We start from the raw sequence: 21,643 nt of genomic DNA on the forward strand, positions 1-21,643 counted from the left end.
CACCCTGAGAAAGATTCAGGCCAGCCCGGGCATCAGTAATCTTAGTCGCCCCCATGTGGGACAAGAGACCCTGGTATCCCCTACTAAAGGCTTTAACGATCCGGGGCTCACTTCGACTACCAGCCATGGAAGATCTCCTTCTCCAGGGCCCTCTAACATACTCGGGGGTCGAAAAATTGAAACTAGCGGCCTGGATGCTGAAGGCGTAATACTTCGAGGGAAGGGACTTTCCCACAAAATAATGAATACCTTGACCAAAAGTCGTAAAACCTTAACTACAGCCATCTACGACAGAATATGGAGAAAATTCTCAGAGTTCTGTAAACTAGATCCAGGCAAAATTCCAGATATTAATATACCCTTAATCCTGGAATTTCTGCAGGCGGGCCTAGAGAAAGGCCTTACCCAAGAACTCTTAGGGTTCAGGCAGTGGCATTAGGATCATACCTAGATTTTCCCTTGGCAGAACACCGATGGGTTCGTAGGTTCCTCAAAGGGGCAGACAGACTTTGGCCCTTTATTAGGGAAACCTTCCCTACTTGGGACCTAATCCTAGTCCTAAATAGTTTCTGCCAACCCCCCTTTGAACCCCTCTCTCAACTTCCCCTAAGACTACTTATGCTAAAAGTTTCTCTTTTAGTCGCCATTACTGCAGCCTGGAGAGTAGGAGAATTACAAGCCTTATGTTGTGTCGAACCACATATGCTAATACAAGATGATAGAATTACATTTAAATTAGACCCAGCTTTTCTGCCCTCTTTTTGCCAAAACCCCCGTAATGACAGAGAACGAGAGTTTCACAGCTTGGATGTCAGAAGGGCCGTTCTAACGCATTGAGGCTAACCACTCTTTTTGAAAAAATAACCTTTTTGTCCAATTTCAGGGGCTGGGCAAAGGAAAGACTGCATCTAAAAGCACTATTGCGAGGTAGATCAAGACTGCCATCCAGGAGGCGTACAAAGCTAGGGGGTCTCGAACCCCCGGGGAGAATCGGAGCCCACTGTACACGCTCCCTCTCCTCCTCATGGGCAGAGAAGGGCCAGGCGTCTGCCGAGCAAATCTGCAAAGTGGCCACCTGGTCTAGTCTACATACCTTTTATCAAACGCTACAGGGTTAACGTCCAGTCGGACAAAGACCTGGGATATGGACGGCAAGTCCTCCAGGCAGTGGTCCCACCCTAAAGTCTCCTATAATTTGGTATTACTCCATTGTAATGGGGCCATCGGGATGACGACCTGGAAATATACGGATTACTTACCGGTAGTCCCTTTTCCAGGAGTCATCACGACGGCCCATAGTTCCCTCCCTTCTAGAATAATTATGTTCTTTTCAATGTAAATATGACCGAATAAAGGTAAATTTTGGTTCAGTAAACATTGTCCAACATAATAATTTGAAAGTCACTGAAGAATGGTGGAAAGGGAGGTGCTTTAAGGGCTCTTCCTCTCCCTACCGAGGTCAGAGGGCAACCTCCATTGTAATGGGGCCGTCGTGATGACTCCTGGAAAAGGGACTAGCGGTAAGTAATCCGTATATATATTTTTTTGTTCTTGGTGTCTGCCTCCTAGTGGCAGTAGCTATACCCATGGTCAAAGCTGTGCCCCACTAATACAGATAAGAGAGTTTTTGCACTGGGTGCCTCCATCTTGATCCTCTACTCTGCAACCTGTTTTTTGATGGAATACAGCCAGCACAATCCGAGTACGCTCCAAGAGAGACTTTTGCCATTGATGAACAGCCAAGTTATGTCTGCTGCACTCTGAGCATGCTTAGTGTAAAAATGAATATCCTCAGTCTACATCTGGTAGTCAGAGAAACCATGCAGCCATGTTCATTTCTCCAGACCCAGAAGGTTGCTTCAAGTCATTCTCTGCCTGGATGTGGTGGCTCATCAAGGGCTCATAGGACCTGTGTTGGTTCCACCTCCTGAAGCCCACACCTTTTTGAGATGAATATGCTATAAATATCTGAGATGGGAATATCTCTTTCAGTCTATTTTGGACTTTTTAACCTAAACCTTGTGTCTAGGTGGATAATGTTTTGCATTGTGGAAAGCACCAGAATGTTGCAATACTCCCTGGAAAAAAAATCATGTAAATGAGTGATGAGATAATCCTACACAGCGTCACCTTTTGGAAGGTGGCTACCCTATGAGTCATGTTGCAAGTCCTGTTACAAGCTACTCTGTTGCAAGAGTAGCTGCCTTCTAGTAAATGGCACCGTAGAGAATTATTCTGTCACTCATTTGACTAGCAACTTGTGGAGGGGGTCCAAGTACTATCTTGGGTCCAATGAGGAGTATGAATGAATTTTCAAGAAAATGTCATTGATCATAGGTGATTTTTTGCTACTAGATAGTGTTATGGTAGACTGACCATCTTGGGGCAATATATATAGGAATAAAATATGTATACACTCTCATTTAGGACCTAAAGAATGCTTGCGCCAAATTTCACGCTCGTACGACACTGAGAAGTTACATTACATAGGGGTGCACTTACTTTTGCATTTAGCATTGAATTTTCGAGTTGTGACCCCTTTACTTTTCCTATTTAGGACCTAAAGAATGCTCCTGCCAAATTTCATGTTTGTATGACATTGGGAAGTTAGAGAATCAGATATGGTACATTACACAGGGGTGCCAATACTTTTGCACTTGGCGTTGAATTTTTGCTTTGTGACCCCCCTTTACTTTTCCTATTTTGGACCTAAAGAATGGTCATCCCAAATTTCATGTTTGTCTGACATCGGAAAGTTAGAGAATGAGTAAGTCAGTCAGTCAGGGCTTTGAGATATATATATATATATATGAGAGAGAGTTTCTGAGAAAAGAATTCTCATGTATTGCAGATTTTCGCACAGCTGTTCACGCTTCAAATTGAATATTGAAGCCGCGACCTCTTTACTTTTCCTATTTAAGACCTAAAGGATAGTCATACCAAATTTTAAGTTTGCATGACACCGAGAAGTTAGAGAATTAGTGGCGAGTCAGTGAGGAATATATAATTTTCTTGCTGTCGGCGTTACTAAAATCTTATGTGGTTTTGTTTTGTTTTAGAATTCATCCTGCCACCACCTCCACCTAGTGATGACTCTGCCATGAGCCCTACCATGTCCTTCCCACCTCCTCCACCTTCTTTTGGGGATGATAACCTTGGTTCCCCTACCTCCAGCTTCCCCCCACCTCCACCTCCTGAATTTGCTGAGCCGTTTCCACCTCCTCTTGAAGAGTCCTTCCCTTCACCACCTCCCTTAGAGGAAACAAGTCTCGTAACTGGAACTAGCAATATCCAGGTAACAATATGGAATTTATTCTTTTACTCTTTTGGGTGCTATTATGAGACCTAACAGCTGCTGCTAGTGCTGCCGCTGGACAGAACCTGCAGGTGCAGCCTGGCTAAATCACCTGCGCTAGGGGCAGTCGCTAGTGCTTATGTAATAGCGAACTCACTGAATCTACTGACTAGTTCCAATTCCAATTCTTGGAACAAAGACTGTTCTTAAAATGTCTTAAGAGTTTTGTATATTTTAAGGTTTTTGAACTACTTTAGATATTGTTGTATCATGTAAGATCTATAATTGTATTTATTTTTTGTCCACACGAGGAATGTTTCATTTAAGAACTAAAATGTTTGCATTTCATTATGTGTGCTCACGTCGGTGTAGACTCTTGGTTGACTGTATGAATAATGTTTCTCCAGAATCTTGTGTTTAGGTCTTCATACTTCTTAATATCATGTTCATAATTCCTCGATTGTCACCATTCATCCTGTTGCTGGTCGTTCTCTTCTTCCTCCTCCAATACATTTGAATATAATTCTTCTACAATTAGCTGAGTCTTGCAGTGAGATATCCAGAAGAAGAGTAACATCAATTTGAAGGTCCAGCTCAAGCATCTACTTGTTTTGTATTCCCTACCATCCATGTTGCCCTTTACCAACTCCAGCAGCAAGAGTCTTCCCCAACGACAACATTCAATGACATCAAGTCAATAATTCTCTTCTGGTACTTATATGATCCAGCTGGTGAAGTTCTGGATTAAGCAACCATGCTTGCTTTTTACAATCTTCATGAGACCTGAAAGCAATGAAGAGCAAGTAACCCAAAACGGGACACCCAATACTCCTAATCTCCCACATACATTTACAAGAGATGGTCAGTTTAGAGATGTTACATGGGTTTTGATCTTCCATTGCCTAGACCTAACACCAGTTTGACTGGGACATGTCTGGACCATTGTATTGTGATCTAGGCATTCAGGGTGATCGCCTTAAAATGACCATCTCTGCTTTAGACCTTTTTTTTTTTTTTTGCAACAGGGTTTGTTTCCCTTTCATGTATTTCAAACATGCCCTTTTTAGAAGACCATATTTCACTTCGTTTTTAAGGTAAAACTGTATGTAATGGTGTCCCCCACATTTTCTGACTTTTTTAGAGACACACAACGGAAAAATTTAAAAAATACAAATAATTAAAAATAATCGTAAACCACAACACCAGTAACTCCCCTACCTGACCTCCAGTATCCAAAGTTCTAGTCTCATTGAGGCTCTCCTAACTCGGACATGTTGTAAATCACAATAAACAGTGATGGACACCATAATTGTTTTTAGAGAGGGTTTTTGTTCAGCCCAAAAGAAATTCTATTGTGTTCAAAATCTGGCATTTTTTACTATCTATCTGTTATAGAGAAAAAGCTGCAAAAATAACATTAGAAAAATCACATGTAGAAAGTAGCTGCCACGGGCATTGGCTAGTTTGTGCATCGGACTGTCGGGAAACTCTGGAGCCAAATGGTTCAGAATACAGCAGTCCGGCATTAGTAGTTATTAATAAAATCTGCTTTATTTAGTGGCAGAAGGTTACAATTCAAATAGAATAAGACTACATCGTTCAGAAGTCCACTTGCGTGTTTCAGGAACACAGACCTTTTCTTTTTACATGGAAACAAGTAATAACCCTTTAACTGCCATGTGCGTAAAACCAGTCAATGGTCATTAAGGCCAGGAATAACTCCTAAGTGAAGGCCTTCTCTTAAATTCAGCTGCATTATGAGGGCCGGTGCAGGCTCATTCGTCTCTACCTATCTGCAGTACATTACTATTATAGTCGGTCTTATTCAACTTTTTGCCTTTTCACAGGTCATGCCACCAACACCTCCACCAGCTTCTACCATGTGTACTCCAAAACCTCCTGCCCCAACTTCTTTTTCCCCCAAGCAAACTGTGCCTTCCACATTTACACCTAAAGCCCCACCAACCATATTTAGTCCTAAGCCTGTTGCCCCTTCAGTTAGTCCTAAACCTAACAATCCTATCCCAGTTGCACCAAAACCTACAGCACCAGTGGTGGTATCGCCTAAACCTTCTTCTAACACATTTGTTCCAAAGGTTCCTACCCTCCACACTTTTTCTCCCTCACAATCCTCTTCTAACCCACCACCAGCTCCTTCCTTTTCTCCTAAGCCAATAAGTGCGCCCACCTTCTCTCCAAAACCTTCTGCCCCACATTCTTTCACCCCCAAACAGATAGAACCAGCAACAGAACCTTCACGTCAGAAGTTTTCTACATCTCAGACCAGTGGCATCCGAGTAGAACCTCTTGCTCCTTCCATTCCTTTGTCTATGCGGCCATCAGGATTTAGCTTTGCACAACAACGTGAAAAACCTCAAGTGCTTGAAAAATCTACGCCTGACCCTGAAGGGGCACAGAAAGAGAATGGAAGAATTCTTGCACCCCAGTCTGAGATCAACAGAAATTCTGGGTCACAAATCGAAAACATTGGGAACCACCAGGGAATAAAATCCAATGGAGCACCACCGGAAAACTATCAATCTTCGAAAGCACAATCTGATGCAATGCAGAGAAAATCTCAACTCAGCGTGCAGAGATCTCCCGAGCCTGTAAGTGTTACTTCGCATTCCTGAAATTCTTCTTGGTGTTGGGTTTTCTTAATGGACTAACCAATGCACAATTGCAGCAGAGGTGAGATTGTGATTTTTGGCATAGCTTGTGGAGATCTTTTGATGGGGTTTTCTATAGGACTTTCCTGATGCATCAAAGGAAATTACAAATTCAGCTCTGCTACTTGTGTACTTGTGTAGAACTAGACAGTATACATAACTTTTGGTTGTCAGTGGCTCTGATTGAATGGCAGACCATACAGGTTGTGTTCCAGCCCCCCTAAAAAAATAAATCACCCATGCATGTAAGTCCTTGAGTCTTCCTGCTTTATCAAGTGCTTACCATGTGGCATCTGTCTGAAAGGAAATTTGGTGATGACCAAAATAGCTACCGTTAAATCTTTCCCAGGGCTTGTCATGTAGCAAAATTGAAGCAATGGCAGTGAAGAAGGAAGGGGGGCTCCACTTAATTTGAGCAATACTCGTAGAGGTTCCTTTTCTTTAGGAGACACATAATTGAAAAAAATTGCCAAAAGCCTGAACTTCTCTGAGATGGCTTGTGCCGAAATCTCAGAGATCTGAGGCTACTACAGCTGTTCTTGGGGTTCTGGCACTATATTGGCTAATGTTAGGCACTGTTATTTTGGCATGGAGGCACTGTCTTAGCCATTGTTTGGTACTCTTGCATAGAATCATAGTCTGGTAGAGTTGGAAGGGATCTCCAGGGTCATCGGGTCCAACCCCCTGCTCAGTGCAGGATCACTAAATCATCCCAGACAGATATTTGTCCAGCCTTTGTTTGAACACTTCCATTGAAGGAGAACTCCCCACCTCCCATGGTAACCTGTTCATTCGCATGCCTTCCAGTCTACACACTGAATTGCATGGTGTTCAAATAGGAGCACCAGGTGAAGCTTCTCAATCTTACCCCCCTTCCCACTCCAACATTTATAAGTACCAAGCTTTCTGGAATTTTTGGAAGTAACATAGTATGTAAGGCTGAATGAAGACAATGTCCATCTAGTCCAGCCTGTCTATCCTCCTGTGTTGATCCAGAGGAAGGCAAAAAAAACCCAAGGGCAGAAGCCAATTAGCCCTTTTGGGGGAAAAATTCCTTCCCGACTCCCTAATGGCAATCAGACTGTTCCCTGGATCAACCCCTAATAGTTCCTACCTTCCTATATACCCGGATTGACAATTAACCTAATATTTATATCCTGTAATATCCTTCCCCTCCAGAAAGACATCAAGTCCCCTTTTAAACTCCTCTATGGATTTTGCCATCACCACGTCCTCAGGCAGAGAGTTCCACAGTCTAACTGCTCTTACAGTAAAGAATCCCCTTCTATGTTGGTGATGAAACCTACTTTCCTCTAATCGTAGCGGATGTCCTCTTGTTACCGTCACAGTCCTGGGTATAAACAGATCATGGGAGAGATCCTTGTATTGTCCCCTCATGGATTTATACAGTTATTTGGTCGCACGTTAGCCGTCTTTTTTCTAGAGTAAATAGTCCCAGTTTTGGTGCCTCTCTGGGTATTCCAGTCCAGTCATTCCATGTATTAGTTTAGTTGCCCTTCTTTGAACCCCCTCCAATACCGTAACATCTTTCCTGAGCATCGGTGACCAGAACTGTACACAGTATTCCACGTGAGGCCTGACAAGTGCCTTATATAGTGGGGGGATAATGTTCTCATCCTTCTCCCCTATACCTCTTTTAATGCACCCCAAGACTTTATTTGCCTTTGTAGCAGCTGACTGGCATTGGTTACTCCAGTTTAGTCTACTATCCACTAATACCCCCAGATCCTTTTCCATATCACTTTTCCCTAGTGGTACCCCATTAAGTGAATATTGGTGACATCCGTTTCTCCTGCCCATGTGCATAATCTTACATTTTTCAACATTGAACTTCATTTGCCATTTTCCCCCCCAAGCCCCCGGCTTATCCAGGTCCGTTTGTAGCCGCACATTGTCCTCCGTTGCATTAATTATATTGTATAATTTTGTGTCATCTACAAATATTGATATTTTGCTGTGCAGCCCCTCTATCAGGTCGTTGGTAAATATATTGAACAGAGTGGGGCCTAATACTGAACCCTGTGGCACCCCGCTAGCGACTGTGGTCCAATCAGAGTACGAACCATTTATTACCACCCTCTGCTTTCTTTCGTTGAGCCAATTTTTTACCCAATTACACACGTTTTCACCCAATCCGAGCTTCTCATTTTGTATATTAGCCTATTATGTGGCACGGTGTCAAAGGCTTTAGAGAAGTCCAGATATACGAGATCAATAGATTCTCCCTGGTCCAGCTTAGAGCTTACTTCATCGTAAAAACTGATCAGATTGGTCTGACATGAGCGACCCTTCATGAATCCATGCTGGTGAGGAGTTATTCCCTTAATCTCCTTGAGGTACTCATCGATGGCATCTCTCAGAATCCCCTCGAAAATGTTTCCTGTTACTGAAGTGAGACTTACTGGCCTGTAGTTACCAGGCTCCCTTTTGCTCCCTTTTTTTGTAAATTGGAACCACGTTGGCAATGCGCCAATCCAATGGTACCACACCGGTCTTGATAGTGTCTAGAAATATTAGGTATAGCGGCCTAGCTATCTTGTCACTTAGTTCCCTTAGTATCCTTGGGTGTAATCCATCTGGGCCCGGCGATTTATCAATTTTAGTCTTCTTTAGTCGCTTCCGCACCTCCTCCTGCGTTAGGTATGAGATATTTTGTGAGGGGTTCATTTTATTCCCCTGCATCTCGTGTGGCATTTCCTTTTCGTTTGTGAATACACTTGAGAAGAAACTGTTTAGTAGATTTGCTTTCCCTTCGTCATCATCAATGATTTCTCCTGCATTGTTTTTTAAAGGGCCAGCGCTCTCCCTGCAAATCCTTTTGCTGTTAATATAGTTGAAAAATAGCTTCGGGTTGTTTTTGCTCTCTTTGGCGATCAGTCTTTCTGCCTCCTCCTTGGCAGTTTTCATCTTATCTTTGCATATTTTGTTTTTTTTCCTGTACGATTTTAGTGCTGCTTCGCTGCCTTCTTGCTTTAGTAGTTTGAACGCTATCTTTTTTTCGTTTATTGCCCCTCTTACCGTCTTGTCGAGCCACATTGGTTTCCTTTTAGTTGAGTTTCTTTTATTTTTAATGGGAATGAACTGCTCACATGAGGTGATTAGGATCCTTTTGAACTTTTCCCATTTGTCCTCCGTACTGGCATTATTGAGGATGCTGTCCCAATTAATGTTACCGATAGTAGTTCTAAGCTCATCAAATTTTGCTTTACTAAGGTTTAGTACCCCTAGATTTTACCATCTGGCACTTTTATGGGGATACTGTGGCAAAGAAGGTTTAAAAAAAATGTCTTGCTGCTCTTGATCCCGTCTTGCTAGTTTTGATTTTTAGAATATTTGGGGACTAGTGATGTGATGCAGGAGCCTGGTAAGTCTATGTGACAACGCCTGTGGGAACTATACTTGTCACCATATTGGTTGCCACCCAGCTTTGCCAAAAACTGCTGTAGCTAAGAGATGACTTGAAGGAATTTTTCACATTATAACAGAAGAGGACATCTCAAGGACTTATATGTATTGGGGATTTGTGATATGCTCATTTACAGCAATGACTGTCAATCGGAGCTTTGACGTAGCCAGAGGCGCAAGGAGTGGAATGGATAATGAGGCTGCCACTATGATGTAATGATTGTGTTGCATGGCTGGATACAATTTGGCGATGAGGAGTATTTGATGCGTGGGTGGTGTTTTTCTAAGCTGAGGCTGACAGAGCAGAGTTGCTATTGTGACCTTGCAATTTAATGAAAACACTAACTGGTTGTAAAGCTGTTCTCTGACTTGCGGCTGGCTCCTTGTTTTATGCAGCCACCATTATACATTTGCAGTGTGACTGTTGCCTGTTAACATGAGCTTGTGTGTCTGCAAAATGGTGGACGGAGCAGCTGTCATCATTGGGCTTTTTTTTACGTGTTCCGATATTGGCATTTATACCCTACTTGTTGACAAAACTGCTTGTAGGAAAGGGTTAAAGAGTGTCTGTCTTGGAAATGGGAATGTGAGTTGAGTCTTTGTATGTTGGCATCTACAGGAACAAGTTGTGGGAAGGCGCTTCTATGACATAATTTACTTCTGATGCCATGTCTTCACTCTCATGGGTTTGTGTGTCCTCCTCCAGCCTTCGACAACTTTCCTTTTACTCCCACACTCCTCCCTTTTGTGATATTCTACAACAATGTGACCTCACGAGCAACAGAGTATCAGTCGGCTATGACCAGTTTGGAACAGCCTAAGACTCTTAAGTTTTGGATATATCTAAAAGCTGTGGAAGCCTCTTCTGAAGACAGACTGAAGCTCAAGACTAAGTCTAGTCAACAGCCAGAGACCTATACAGAATCGGACTCTTGTATCCCCAATGTTTTAGTGTACCAGCCAATCATAAATGTCTCCCCATCCCTTCATTAACCCTTACCTACACTCCCCTCATCCTTCCATTGCTTTGTTGCCACATCAGTTCTGAAACTGTTTCTTTGCATGTGAACCATTACTTGAAAACTGAGCTACCTTATCAATGCTGTCACCTAACTGGGCATCAGTCCTTTAGTGATGTCATATATATTAGATAGCTGTTGGCCAAACCTTCCCGTAAACTTGCACACTTGACTTGGTAAAGCATGCATGTTTGTCAGTAGGGAGAATGCTTACTTGTGGCAATAGATCAGTCAACGTGCCCTCCCTGCAATGGTTTCTCTTCAAGGGGTAAAAAGGATTGGGCAGTCTATATTGCGCCTCATGTTTGTTTCCCTTGCCCCCGTACACATTAGAATCTGACATTAATGTGTATGACAAATCTTTAGCAAATCAGAACTGTTCAATCATTTCTCAGAAAATGGATGGATGTTTGGTCCGAAACATTGTTGCTCAACTTGGTAGATTCTTGAGGCCCTTAATCTTCCCCAAAGGTCACCAAAATAATTTTAGTACATTCATAGACCCTGAAAGACAAGTTGGCCAAGTACAGTACCCTTAGGTCAGAATTGGCTTCTAAGGCTACAGACTGCACACCAGAAGCTCCAATGGTAGTAGGAGGAGTTGGCCATAAAGCAGTGGTTGTCCCTAAAACTGAGGTGAAGTGTCTACTATCATCTATTTTCTAGGATCAGACCACTCATGGATTGAATATGAAAGAAGTGGAAGAGTTGGAAATGTTGACCCAGCAATTGATGCGAGAGATGGACAAACAGCCAACAGTCGATTCACAGATCATGGGTGAGTTGGCCTTAAATATTCAGTAGTTGGAGACTACAAGGTAGCTCAACAGAAGTATGCGTGGTATCTGGTCAAGTTGAGGGGTTTTGGTGGCGAGCCAGCTGTTGCCATGTAGGGCAGCGATAGTGCACTGTAAATGAGGGTGTATCTCACGCACGCGGTCCTGCGCAGTGTGACGTGTTTGTTGTAATTCTCCGCACTCTCATAGCGGCGTTGTGTATGTATCGTCGCCTATACGCAATGTATTGCATATGGACAGCGCTGCATGCGCTACCCATAGGGAACAATAGGGCTGTTCGTGTGTGATAGCGATGCTGTGATCTTGTTCATGCACGTATCTACACACAATGAATACACGCTAGTGTGAATAGATCAATGAAAATCAATGTGCTTTTCATGGACTCCATTGACTGCGAACTACCCAGACGTGCTTCATACGCGGTGAAATCCCACCCATGTGAATGACCCCTCACTCAATGTCCTCTCTAAGCCCTCCATTTTCAGGTGACAGATGGCTGGAGGGTTGTGGCGCGGCCAAGTAATAAAGCTGTAAAATTGCGATTGTCACACGCGTGTTTGGATTGCAAGTGTTTCACATTGACTTCAATGCGAAACCTCCCATTGCACGGCATCCGAGTGCCACACGATGCCTTTTAATGTCGCATTGGAAAAAGCGCTTCTGTGATTCAGTCCATTCAAATACCGGATTTCCGATTCATGCTCATCGCACACAACTTGTGCGAGATTATCACTCGTGAATAAGCCCTTAGAAACGTTTTCTGACGTGCAGAAAAAAAAGTGCTCCGGGGTGAATAATGGCATAAAAAATAAAATGACCGATACTCTGCCTGGTCCATCTGCTCTGACCTCGCCTGGTGACCTCTTTTATCGATCATCTGCCACTGCAGCCAATCACTGGCCTCCGTATTCATGCACACATGACCGCTGAGGCCAGTGATTGGCTACAGTAGCCATATGGACAATGAATGTAATTTTCTCTCTTCCTCTACCAGTGGGGGGAACTAGAGAGCGGTGAAAGGTGGAACGATGGTTATTGTATTCCAGATGTTACCTATCAGGGTCTTCCTCCCCTCCCCAGCGTGCATTATATTGTGGAAGGGGATTAGGCGGAGGGATGGCGCTGGCCCCACAAGCATTTGAATTGTAGGCGCAGCTTTCGTCTTCCGGGTTTCCTGCTGCAGTCAGGTGCCTTAAAGCCAGAGAGACATTTGTAGGAAGGAAAAGGAGGAAGTTGCAGATTTTCTGGGACACAAAGAAGAATCCTGTATACATTTTCACATAAGACAATATTAAAGTGGACCCCTCTCAGCCAGACCGAAGTCACGCTGTAAGCTCTGCTGGATGAGAGCCATCCGTTTTGTATTTAGTCATTAATTAGTTGGGCTTCGGGAGCGATAAGAGGGTCGTATCCATCAGAGCAGCTGGCTGATGGCTTCCAGAAAGGTATTTGTGGGGAAAAAAGCAAGAACCGGAAAAATAAACCAATGAATAGAATTCTGGATTTTCCTATTGCTGAAGGTGGAGCTCGTATAATGTGTAGTTCTGGGGTTAATGAGCGCATGGATCAGGTCTGCCCAGGCATAAAGCTTCTAATCATTGTAGCAATTCCTGTTCTCACGCGGATAATCTGCTGCAGAAATAATTCAACTTTTCTTTTTTTTTAACAAATATTAAGTATAAAAAGAATCTGGGCCGATTTACCTGAACAGGAGGCGACTGTGATCAAACCGGCGAGAACGCGTAGAAAAACGCATTAAGAAGTGATATGACGCAAAATCATCGCGGTCTCCGACTGCAGGGGACACTTTTTAGTTTTTTTTGAACCTGCTGTGATCACACTACTATTATATAACGTGGGACATACTTCTTTATACACTGGGGGAAATTGAAAGTGTTCAACCCAGAAGGAATTGGTGGAATTTCATGCCAGCCGGTAGATCTGTAGAGTCGCCCAGAATGAATGATAGCAAATTGGAATGAATCAGTGAGTTTTACTGTTGAGTATAGATGTCCGTAAGAAGTGCGACCGCCCTGAGCAGCTCTAGACTCGGGGATCCTTGCATGACTTGTGACATAATGTGTTTACCTGCGGCGTCCTAGATGCACTCTATTGGGGATTAATCTTGGGACCACATGGGCTGACCCATGGTTATGACACCTTGTAAGGAGTGTCTTGTGATGGCTGCAGTATGTGGACAGGCATTATCCTGTTGGAAGATACCATTTTGGAAGGTGGTCATGAAGGGTATGACAACAAGGGTGTACCTTCAACTACTACAAACTCTATCCTGCTGCCATAACTACTTATTTCCCCCTGCCCCCAAACCATGAATACAGGGGTTGGACTTGTGGGGCGCTCTGAAATCACAGCAGGGTGGGCCCTTTCTTTGAAACGCTGACTATTAATACTTTGCCCTAGACAGAATTAAGACTCGTCACTAAACACAACTTTACATCGGAGAATGCAACCTGGCATCAACCACTGGCCGGATCTGTGCTGCAGTCGCCCATTGATTAGCAACTGAGTAACCACTGTCTCCATTGAAGCGACACTCCGGCCAGTTCTTCAGGAGATTCGCCATATGATGCCCCCATATTGAGCATGCCAATTATCCAACCCCTGTACAACCAAATAGTCATACCTAGACTCTGACAGTCTGTGGACAAAATAGGACTTTCTTACATAAGACACTTTGTGGCTTATAAACTAAAACAATGTAGCATTTTGCATAACAAAGGGCCTCTAAGGTCTCCACTAATACTCATGTGTCGTCCAATACCCTTCATGTGGAGAGACTTTGAACAAAGTATCTTACATATTCTACAACTGTCTTGGTGTTACGCTTTCAATTTCCACCAGCAGAGGACTAATATTACTGCTTTATGCCTCTTTCACACAAGCGTTATTTTGATGCCAAGTTAGCATCGCTATAAAATCCTGGCCATCGGAGCCGTAAATCGCATGAACAAAGAAGACTTAGTTGCGGCTGGTTTTCATTTTTTTTAATTTTTTGTCTATGCGCATAGCTGGCTGCAGTGAAATGACACCGCAGCCACAACATTTCTCTGTTGGCAGAACTACTATTAAAATTCCTTTCGGACTCCATAGCAGTCAGAATAATCCCTGAAATGGGCCAAATTGGCTTCTGCCTCATTGGGGTTTTTCGCCTTCCTCTGGATCAACAAGGGGTGGTGGAACCAGGCTGCAGAAGATGGGCATTGTCTTCCTTCAGCCTAAAGGCCCATTTACAGGTAACAATTATCGCTCAAAATTCGTTCAGATGTTCGAAAGCAAGCGATAATCGTGAGGTGTGAACGCCAGCAGTTGTGCATTGTTTGTTCAGTATTTGTGTATTGCTGACTCTTAGTCCACGTAAGATCCATCGCTGGCAGTTTGCTTGGTTTAAATGCCAATCGTTCAGTGATTTGTGGGGAGTGCTTATTTGGCAGGGCATACTTTCTTGCGCCTAAAAAGCAGAGCAATTGGCTGTCGGTTGAACAAAGCCTCTTTTTACTGCCCTCCTAGTGCTCAACAACCCTTGGCAGGTAAATCATCAGCCGTTATGACCCACAGCTACAGAGAGGAACAAAAATACATTCACCATCTTGCATGCAAAGGCCACGCATCTACATGGAGGATGCATCTTTGGGGGCAACAGATTTCGCTACTTCTGACAAAAAGATTCATGAACTTTCCAGCTAGAGATTGTTTGAAAAGTCAATTCCCAAAACTCCTTGTGTTTTCTTAGCGTAAACCTCCCACTTACTTTCATGTGTCAGTGCCGATGCAGAGAGCGCCTATACGAGCCGTTGGTGGTTGGTTTGTTTCAGCCATTACAACCTTGGCAACTAGAGATTCTTTCAAATGTCGCTTCACAAACCTGCTGGGTTTTTTGCACTCCCATTCCACACCGCCCCCTAATTAGACTGTCCAAGGCCAATCCTACTAATACACGTGTCCTCCTATCAAACTATCGTCCAATTATCTTTACATGTAAACCAAGTGACACAACAAACAACTGAAATGCCCAGGCGCCAATCGTTGGCTTTAAACACTCCTTTAAAAGCAAAACCTTCGCTCACTTTCAATCGTTGTGTAGATGACCTTCACATACTACGTTAACTGCCTTAACTAGAGGCGCCTGTCATTGTTTAGCAGCGCTAGCCTAGGAATCTATGGAGCCTCCTGCGTCTTGCGGTCCACAGATGGGACAAGACCCATTGTTGAGCACGGTGCTGGGGTGCAAAAGTTTATCTGGGGGGGGGGGGGCAACTTCTCTTAACCCCTTAATGCCAAGGCGTAACTTGAAGCTCCTGGGCCCCGATGCAAAACCTGTAACAGGGCCCCAATTATGCTTTATTTATACCACTGGGCTCTCTGTATGGAGAAGAGAAGCCTTGTGGGACCCCCTAAGGCTCCTGGTCCCGGGTGCAACTGCATCCCCTATAGTTACGCCAGTGACCCATTGGTTCTAATGGTTGCTAGTTTTGGGGGGGTTGGCATGCCTACTTAGCATTGAAATAATGCTCGGGTGAAAGAGACCTCGGGGCTCTTGAACACGAACTGCAAAAAAGTTGCACCTGAGATTGACATGTTGTTTTCGTCCGAAAATGAACAAGAATAGGACATGCTGGGCAGGGGCGTAACTAAAGGCTCAGGGGCCCGGACGCAAAAGGTGAGCTGGGGCCCCCCTCTATCTGTATCTGTACCCATACCTAAACCATGCTGCACAGAGGCATAACTTGAAGCTTCTGGGCCCCAATGCAAAACCTGTAACAGGGATCCCAACTATAATGCTTTATTCATAGTACTGGACTCCCTATATGGAGAAGAGAGGCCTTATGGGTCCCCTAAGGCTCCTGGGCCCGGGTGCAACCGCATCCCCTGCACCCTCTATAGTTACGCCCCTGATGCTGAGATATGTTTGTTCTTGGGGAACCCCCCCCAATGTATTCAAATTAATGGGTGCTATTTCTGTCCAATTTTCAGATGGATTTACTGGTCTAAAAATGGGACGTAAAACGCGCATATATATATAATATATACATACATACATACATACATCCTTACAAAGTCTTTTGGCTGCCTTATCTGGAATATGCACACTACCATATAGAGCCCATGTAATACCATTTAGTGCCCAAATAACTTAGAGTAATCGATAAAACTCAAGGAGCCTATATATTACTGCGATATACTGCCGTACCCTCTCCTAAATAATACACTTCTCAAGTCACCCAGAAAAGGGAAGACCTCCCAGGAGAGTTGGCAAATCTGCCGAGTCCTGCAGAACCTTCAGCACGACACATGTTTGCTGTGCGTGGAGCTCTGATTTTTGTTCCTTACGCTCATGAAAAGGGGGCATGTATACACCGAAACGTTGGGCCTTGTGTACTTGTATCTCCTAGTAGAGGTTTTCAGAAAGTTGCATTTGCTTCTGAGGTTTCCATATTTGGGGGCTTCCAGGAAACAAGGGTTGTGAGCAGTTGCCCAGTTTTCTTTCCCCTACTGTAACCCTTGTAGACAGGGCGCCTTGTGGTCATGGGCTCATCGTGTTGTGTTTTCATTACTTTGTAGATAACTGTAAATTATGTGGTCAAGGATTGTCCAGGACAGAGACTGTGGTGAGGGCCGGCGAGTATCTGTACCATGTCCACTGTTTCACCTGTTCCAAGTGTGACCAGCAGCTACAAGGACAGCAATACTATGAGTGCGAAGGGCGACCTTTGTGCGAAGATTGCTACCAGGTGAGTCTGGGAAATCGTGACTTGGTCCTAGTGCCCTAAAACTCCATCATGCAGCCACCATGTTAAAACTATTAGGTTTTGAATTTTTCTAATCTAATATGTTGTCAGTTTTTTTAGAATTTGAAAAACTCGACTGCGTCATCTTCCCGGGTCAGGACCATGGGAAAGGTGCCGGAATATAAAATATATTACGGGAAAGCTAAATGCACCAGAAATCTGCTTCAATTTGTGCCAGTTTTCTATCTCCTTGTTTGTTAACAAAGCCGTTCTATCTTTTGATTAAGGTCTTGGTCCTATATATGTCCTCACTACTTAGTAGCAAAAGGTACGATGCAAGCAGAGCTGGAGCACCCTCTCTCCATGAGCCTCACAGCAGTCGCGCGCTCTGCCTCTCATACATACGCCTTTGCCCTTAAGACTGGCTGAACTCAAAGTTACACACTCTAAATATTGGACAGAACTAGCAAGTTTACCTGATTGTTTCCTACTGTGCAGAGTCCTGTCAGGACATATTGGAGTGCTCCGTATAATGCAGGTTGTCTTCCTGGACACCTTGGAGTGCTGCTTGGAATGAAAAGGGTTTGTCTTCTAGGATATTGTAGAGTGCTGAGTGTAATGCAGGTTGGCTCTCTTCCAGGACACTTTAGAGTGCTGTGCGGTTTGTGAGAAGAAGATAACAGAACGTTTGCTGAAAGCCATGGGCAAATCCTATCATCCGGAATGTTTTACCTGTGCGGTCTGCAGTCGTCCACTGCAGGGAGAGCCTTTTATCGTGGATCAAAACAGCCTGCCACACTGCGTTGCCGATTACCACAGGTTAGTTTGTATCGGAGTGCCTTTCCTATGTCCTATCTGCAGTGTTCATATTCTAGAAGTCTGATGTCATGACCTGCTCTATTACCAGTAATCTCGTAACGTATAGCAGAATGACACCCGTTATCTGAGCACTCTGTTATTGAGGCATCGAGCGGAAATGAGCTGGTAGTCGCAGTGGCTCTGCCGCTCCTCCGAGCAGAGTGGAAAAGAGATCAAAGTCCAGGGTCTAACTACACCAGTGGTAAAAAAAAATAATAAATAAAATAGGCAGTTGTTATAACCTGCGGCCCGAGGAGTTGGGTAGGGGAAGATGTTGGTTTGTCGTGACGCCAGCCTGTATAGGGTAGGGACAAAAATAATAAAGCATAAAAAGGGGAGAACTTAACAATAATGGAGGGGTGGGATGGGGGCAGTCTTTGTCCTCCTACGGTGTTGTGTGGTACCTCAGTGCAGATTTTGTGACTGGTGGGAAGCACTCCAGGAAGCAGACTTTAGATGGTGAAAACAATTTAACTCTTTATTTGCAGGGAGAGAGGGAAATGTGGAACTTGCAGAAGTAATACAAATTACATTTCTTTCACTTGGGGTAGTTGGTGAATTACACTTCCATACAGTAAACTTGAATCACACTCCCAGACACTGATTACTTCTGAACTCTTCTCAGGGTACTGCCATTAACCTCCAGCTTTTCTCCCTGGCTTTGACTATTGCATTAAACATGACTTGCTTTTACTTTCCTTCTTTCCTTTTCTGTTTTGTTCTTCTCCATGCTAAACATTTCTTAGTCTTTTTGTGTACTCATACTTAGATGTTCAAGCTTCCCACTGCACTGGCTCTGTGATGACCTCCCCCACCAGTCTCCTTCAGACTCTTCTGAGCTGGTTAGACTACTACAATGGACTCTTTAGAAGACTTTGTTAAAGATGTTCACCTTGTTCCTCCTTGGTCTTTATCTCTGGCTCTCTCAGCTGACTCCAGGAGTAGACTGGCTAACCCCACCCTCTCTCTACCTTTTTGTACCGGTCTTCTCAACCAATCCTAAGCTAGGGGAAAACTCTTTGTCCAATCCCAGGCTAGCTAGGGGTAACTGACAGGTGTGAGAGCAGGTTAGGGTATATTCTGCACAGTCATACAGTGTTAGCTGGTAGGAACACCAGAAGTTAACCCATTACCAACCATTTAAAGTGATATACACACAATTTCACACATTTACAAATCTATATAATATATATTAGTATAAATACACACTTTACATGAGATAGCAGTGCTGTGGGACCCCAACTCTGGGGTAATACACCATGTTACAACTGCAGTCCTATGCTATAGCGGCAATGCCCGTGTTGTTGGTTGTAACTGCAGAAAAGCTGTTAACTCTGCCGGTTCTGTTTTGTGTTTAGAAAGTATGCTCCTCGCTGCTCGGTTTGCGGAGAACCAATTGCCCCAGAACCTGGAAGGGACGAGACCGTAAGGGTGGTGGCACTAGAAAAGAATTTCCATATGATGTGCTACAAGTGTGAGGTGAGGCACACGTCTCTCAGTATTTTTCTCCTACTCTTGTCATATCGGCTCTCTTACTTCCTATTCAATGTTCTTCATAGTAAATCAGCCCCACCCCCAACAAAGTGAAGAAATCCTTTTATATTGATCTTTCCATGTGCACGTGACCTTTTACTTGCTCGCTGCTTGGCATTGACTGTGTCTTAGCTTATGCTAATGTATGTGACTATGAAGTAAGATTTTGCAACCTTTCTTATTCCTCCCCTTCACCTCAGGACTGCGCTTGCCCTCTCTCCATCGAAGCGGACGACTCTGGTTGCTTCCCATTGGACGGTCATGTTCTGTGCAAGAAATGCCACACAGTGAGGGCAAGGGCTGCTATGTAACATCGCCTTTTTGTAAGTCACTCTTAAAACAAGCTCCAGCTTTGTCCACCAAAGACTCTTGGACCGACTGACCGCTCCGTCCTCGCTGCTGCTCCCGATGTAGTTCAGTGTTACGGTTTATTTACCGGTTTACAGCTTCTGCCGCGGAGATTTCTAGATAACGTCTGGTCAGCCATCACTTCGCTGCTAACCATTAAGTTAGTACTTCTTGCTTATCTGTCCGATCGCCCGCCTGCCACAACAACGTCCTTTTACGTGTTTGTGCCGAGATGCAACTTTTATTCTGTATCTTTTTTTCTTTTTCCCTCTTCATTTTGTGACTGGAGTGGAAATCTCTATTAATGGAAGTTTTTGTAAATTGAGAGGACTGGTCACAAACATTTGGTCCAGCTGACATTGGACATTGTTACCAGCTTCTCCCAAAGAGCATTTCCCCCTATGAAAAATAAAAAAGTAAAGTTTTTGAGTTGTCCTCAGCTTTTCAAGACTCCTGAATAATGTGAGTTGTGAATAAGACTCTACTTGTATTGGTCAGTGCTGTCATTGCCACTTTCTCGAGTTACCACCAAGCTTTCCCTGATCCCTGAATGGCAAGTCTGCAGTGGAAATCTACAGTTAAGTGCATTGATTTCTGTTGCACTTTAAGTGCACATTTCTGCCTTCGTTTGCATTACTGCTGCGGGACATCCGCCTCGTTAAGTGCGTCTACTCCCCATTTGTGGAAAAACCCACCACAGATTTATATTTTTCTGTGACTGGTTTCAGATCAACCAGTGTGCAGATTCCTATTCAGCTTTGCTGCAAATCTGATATGGATTTCACGTCCAATCCACAGTGAAGCGCGCTGTGTGAACGGAGCCGGAGGCAGAAATCGATGCATTTAGCTACACATTTCTTTGGATATGCTTTACAGCAGCTGTAGATCCACATGTTCAATGGGGTTAATTCGCACGCAGAAAACCTAATCTGTTCCATGTCAAAAAGTGGCGTCATTACTGTTTTTTTTTTTGTTTTTTTTTTTCTAGCTTTGACACAGATTTCAAATCCACGCCAGATAGATAATGCATGCATTCCTGTTCAATTCCATGGGATGCTTTGATGCACATTTGATTCACATTCACCATGTTTGTACAGCTGAAATCTGCACACTGCTGCAGCTATGGATCCATATGGGGATTTGCCTCATTCGATGGGTCTCATTCATGTGTGACAGTCCTGATGCGAACCCACATCAAGAAGTGACGTCCCAATTTTCTTTCCATGACATGAATTTCTGGGATTTTTTTTCATTTTCAAGGGGGGAAATACTTCTTCCCTCACGAGGGTCTCGGCTCATGTCTTTGCTCTCCACATAGGTTATCTTTGCTGTTTGTTCCCTATTTTTTTTTTCTGCACATTTCTTACCAAAATAGATTTATTGAAGCTTGAAAAACTGAAAAAGCCACTTTCTACAACAATTAGGGAAGCTGAGAGTTTACAGAAGCTGGGCTGTAGTGTCCCGCCGCCCCCTGTTCATAGAGAGGACCACATATAGGACCATATTTTTTTAAGTGACATTGTTTTTGTTAATGATAAAATTGCCCAATAAAATAAAACAAGCAAAAACAATTTGTGAATCTTTATTTTCCATATAAATGGTAATTAAAAGTTCCCCTTCTGGGAGTTTTCTCTTAAAGGGCCGCTGTCGCCATGTCGGGTAGATTATCTGCTGCGATGAAGTCCGCTTCACAAAAAAGGGGCTAGAAAGAAAACTGCTTACGGGTCTGTGGAGTCACATGATGTTATGTGTACTTCTAGCCATACCCAAAAATTCAGCAACAGAGTCCTCTCTAATAAGCTGTCGGCAGCCTTTGTATTGTGTACATGTAGTGGCCCAGAACCAGCGGGACCCCTCCATAATGTTCTTTGTCTCGTGCCATTGTCCTGTCAGTTTCTTAATTGTATTGTGCATTTGGTATATGTATTGCAGCACTGAATGGGTTATGTCT

At 43.8% G+C, this 21,643-nt stretch overlaps 1 protein-coding gene across 4 annotated transcripts in view; it reads left to right on the top strand.

Annotated features, from left to right (window-relative positions):
- Positions 1–21,263, top strand: part of ZYX (zyxin) — a 42,108-nt gene extending 20,845 nt beyond the window's left edge. For 3 of the 4 annotated variants that reach the window (XM_066601501.1, XM_066601499.1, XM_066601502.1), the window contains exons 3-9: positions 3,060–3,295; positions 5,143–5,904; positions 11,076–11,187; positions 16,787–16,956; positions 17,594–17,772; positions 19,170–19,290; positions 19,545–21,263. In XM_066601501.1, the coding sequence (XP_066457598.1) occupies positions 3,060–3,295; positions 5,143–5,904; positions 11,076–11,187; positions 16,787–16,956; positions 17,594–17,772; positions 19,170–19,290; positions 19,545–19,655 (1,691 nt within the window). In that variant the 3' untranslated portion in view covers positions 19,656–21,263. The remainder of the gene's footprint in view (positions 1–3,059; positions 3,296–5,142; positions 5,905–11,075; positions 11,188–16,786; positions 16,957–17,593; positions 17,773–19,169; positions 19,291–19,544) is intronic. The other variant, XM_066601503.1, reaches the window with a different exon arrangement.
- The last annotated feature ends 380 nt before the right edge of the window (positions 21,264–21,643 follow it).

Source organism: Eleutherodactylus coqui, chromosome 4 (assembly GCF_035609145.1).
Source record: "Eleutherodactylus coqui strain aEleCoq1 chromosome 4, aEleCoq1.hap1, whole genome shotgun sequence".
NCBI lineage: Eukaryota > Metazoa > Chordata > Amphibia > Anura > Eleutherodactylidae > Eleutherodactylus > Eleutherodactylus coqui.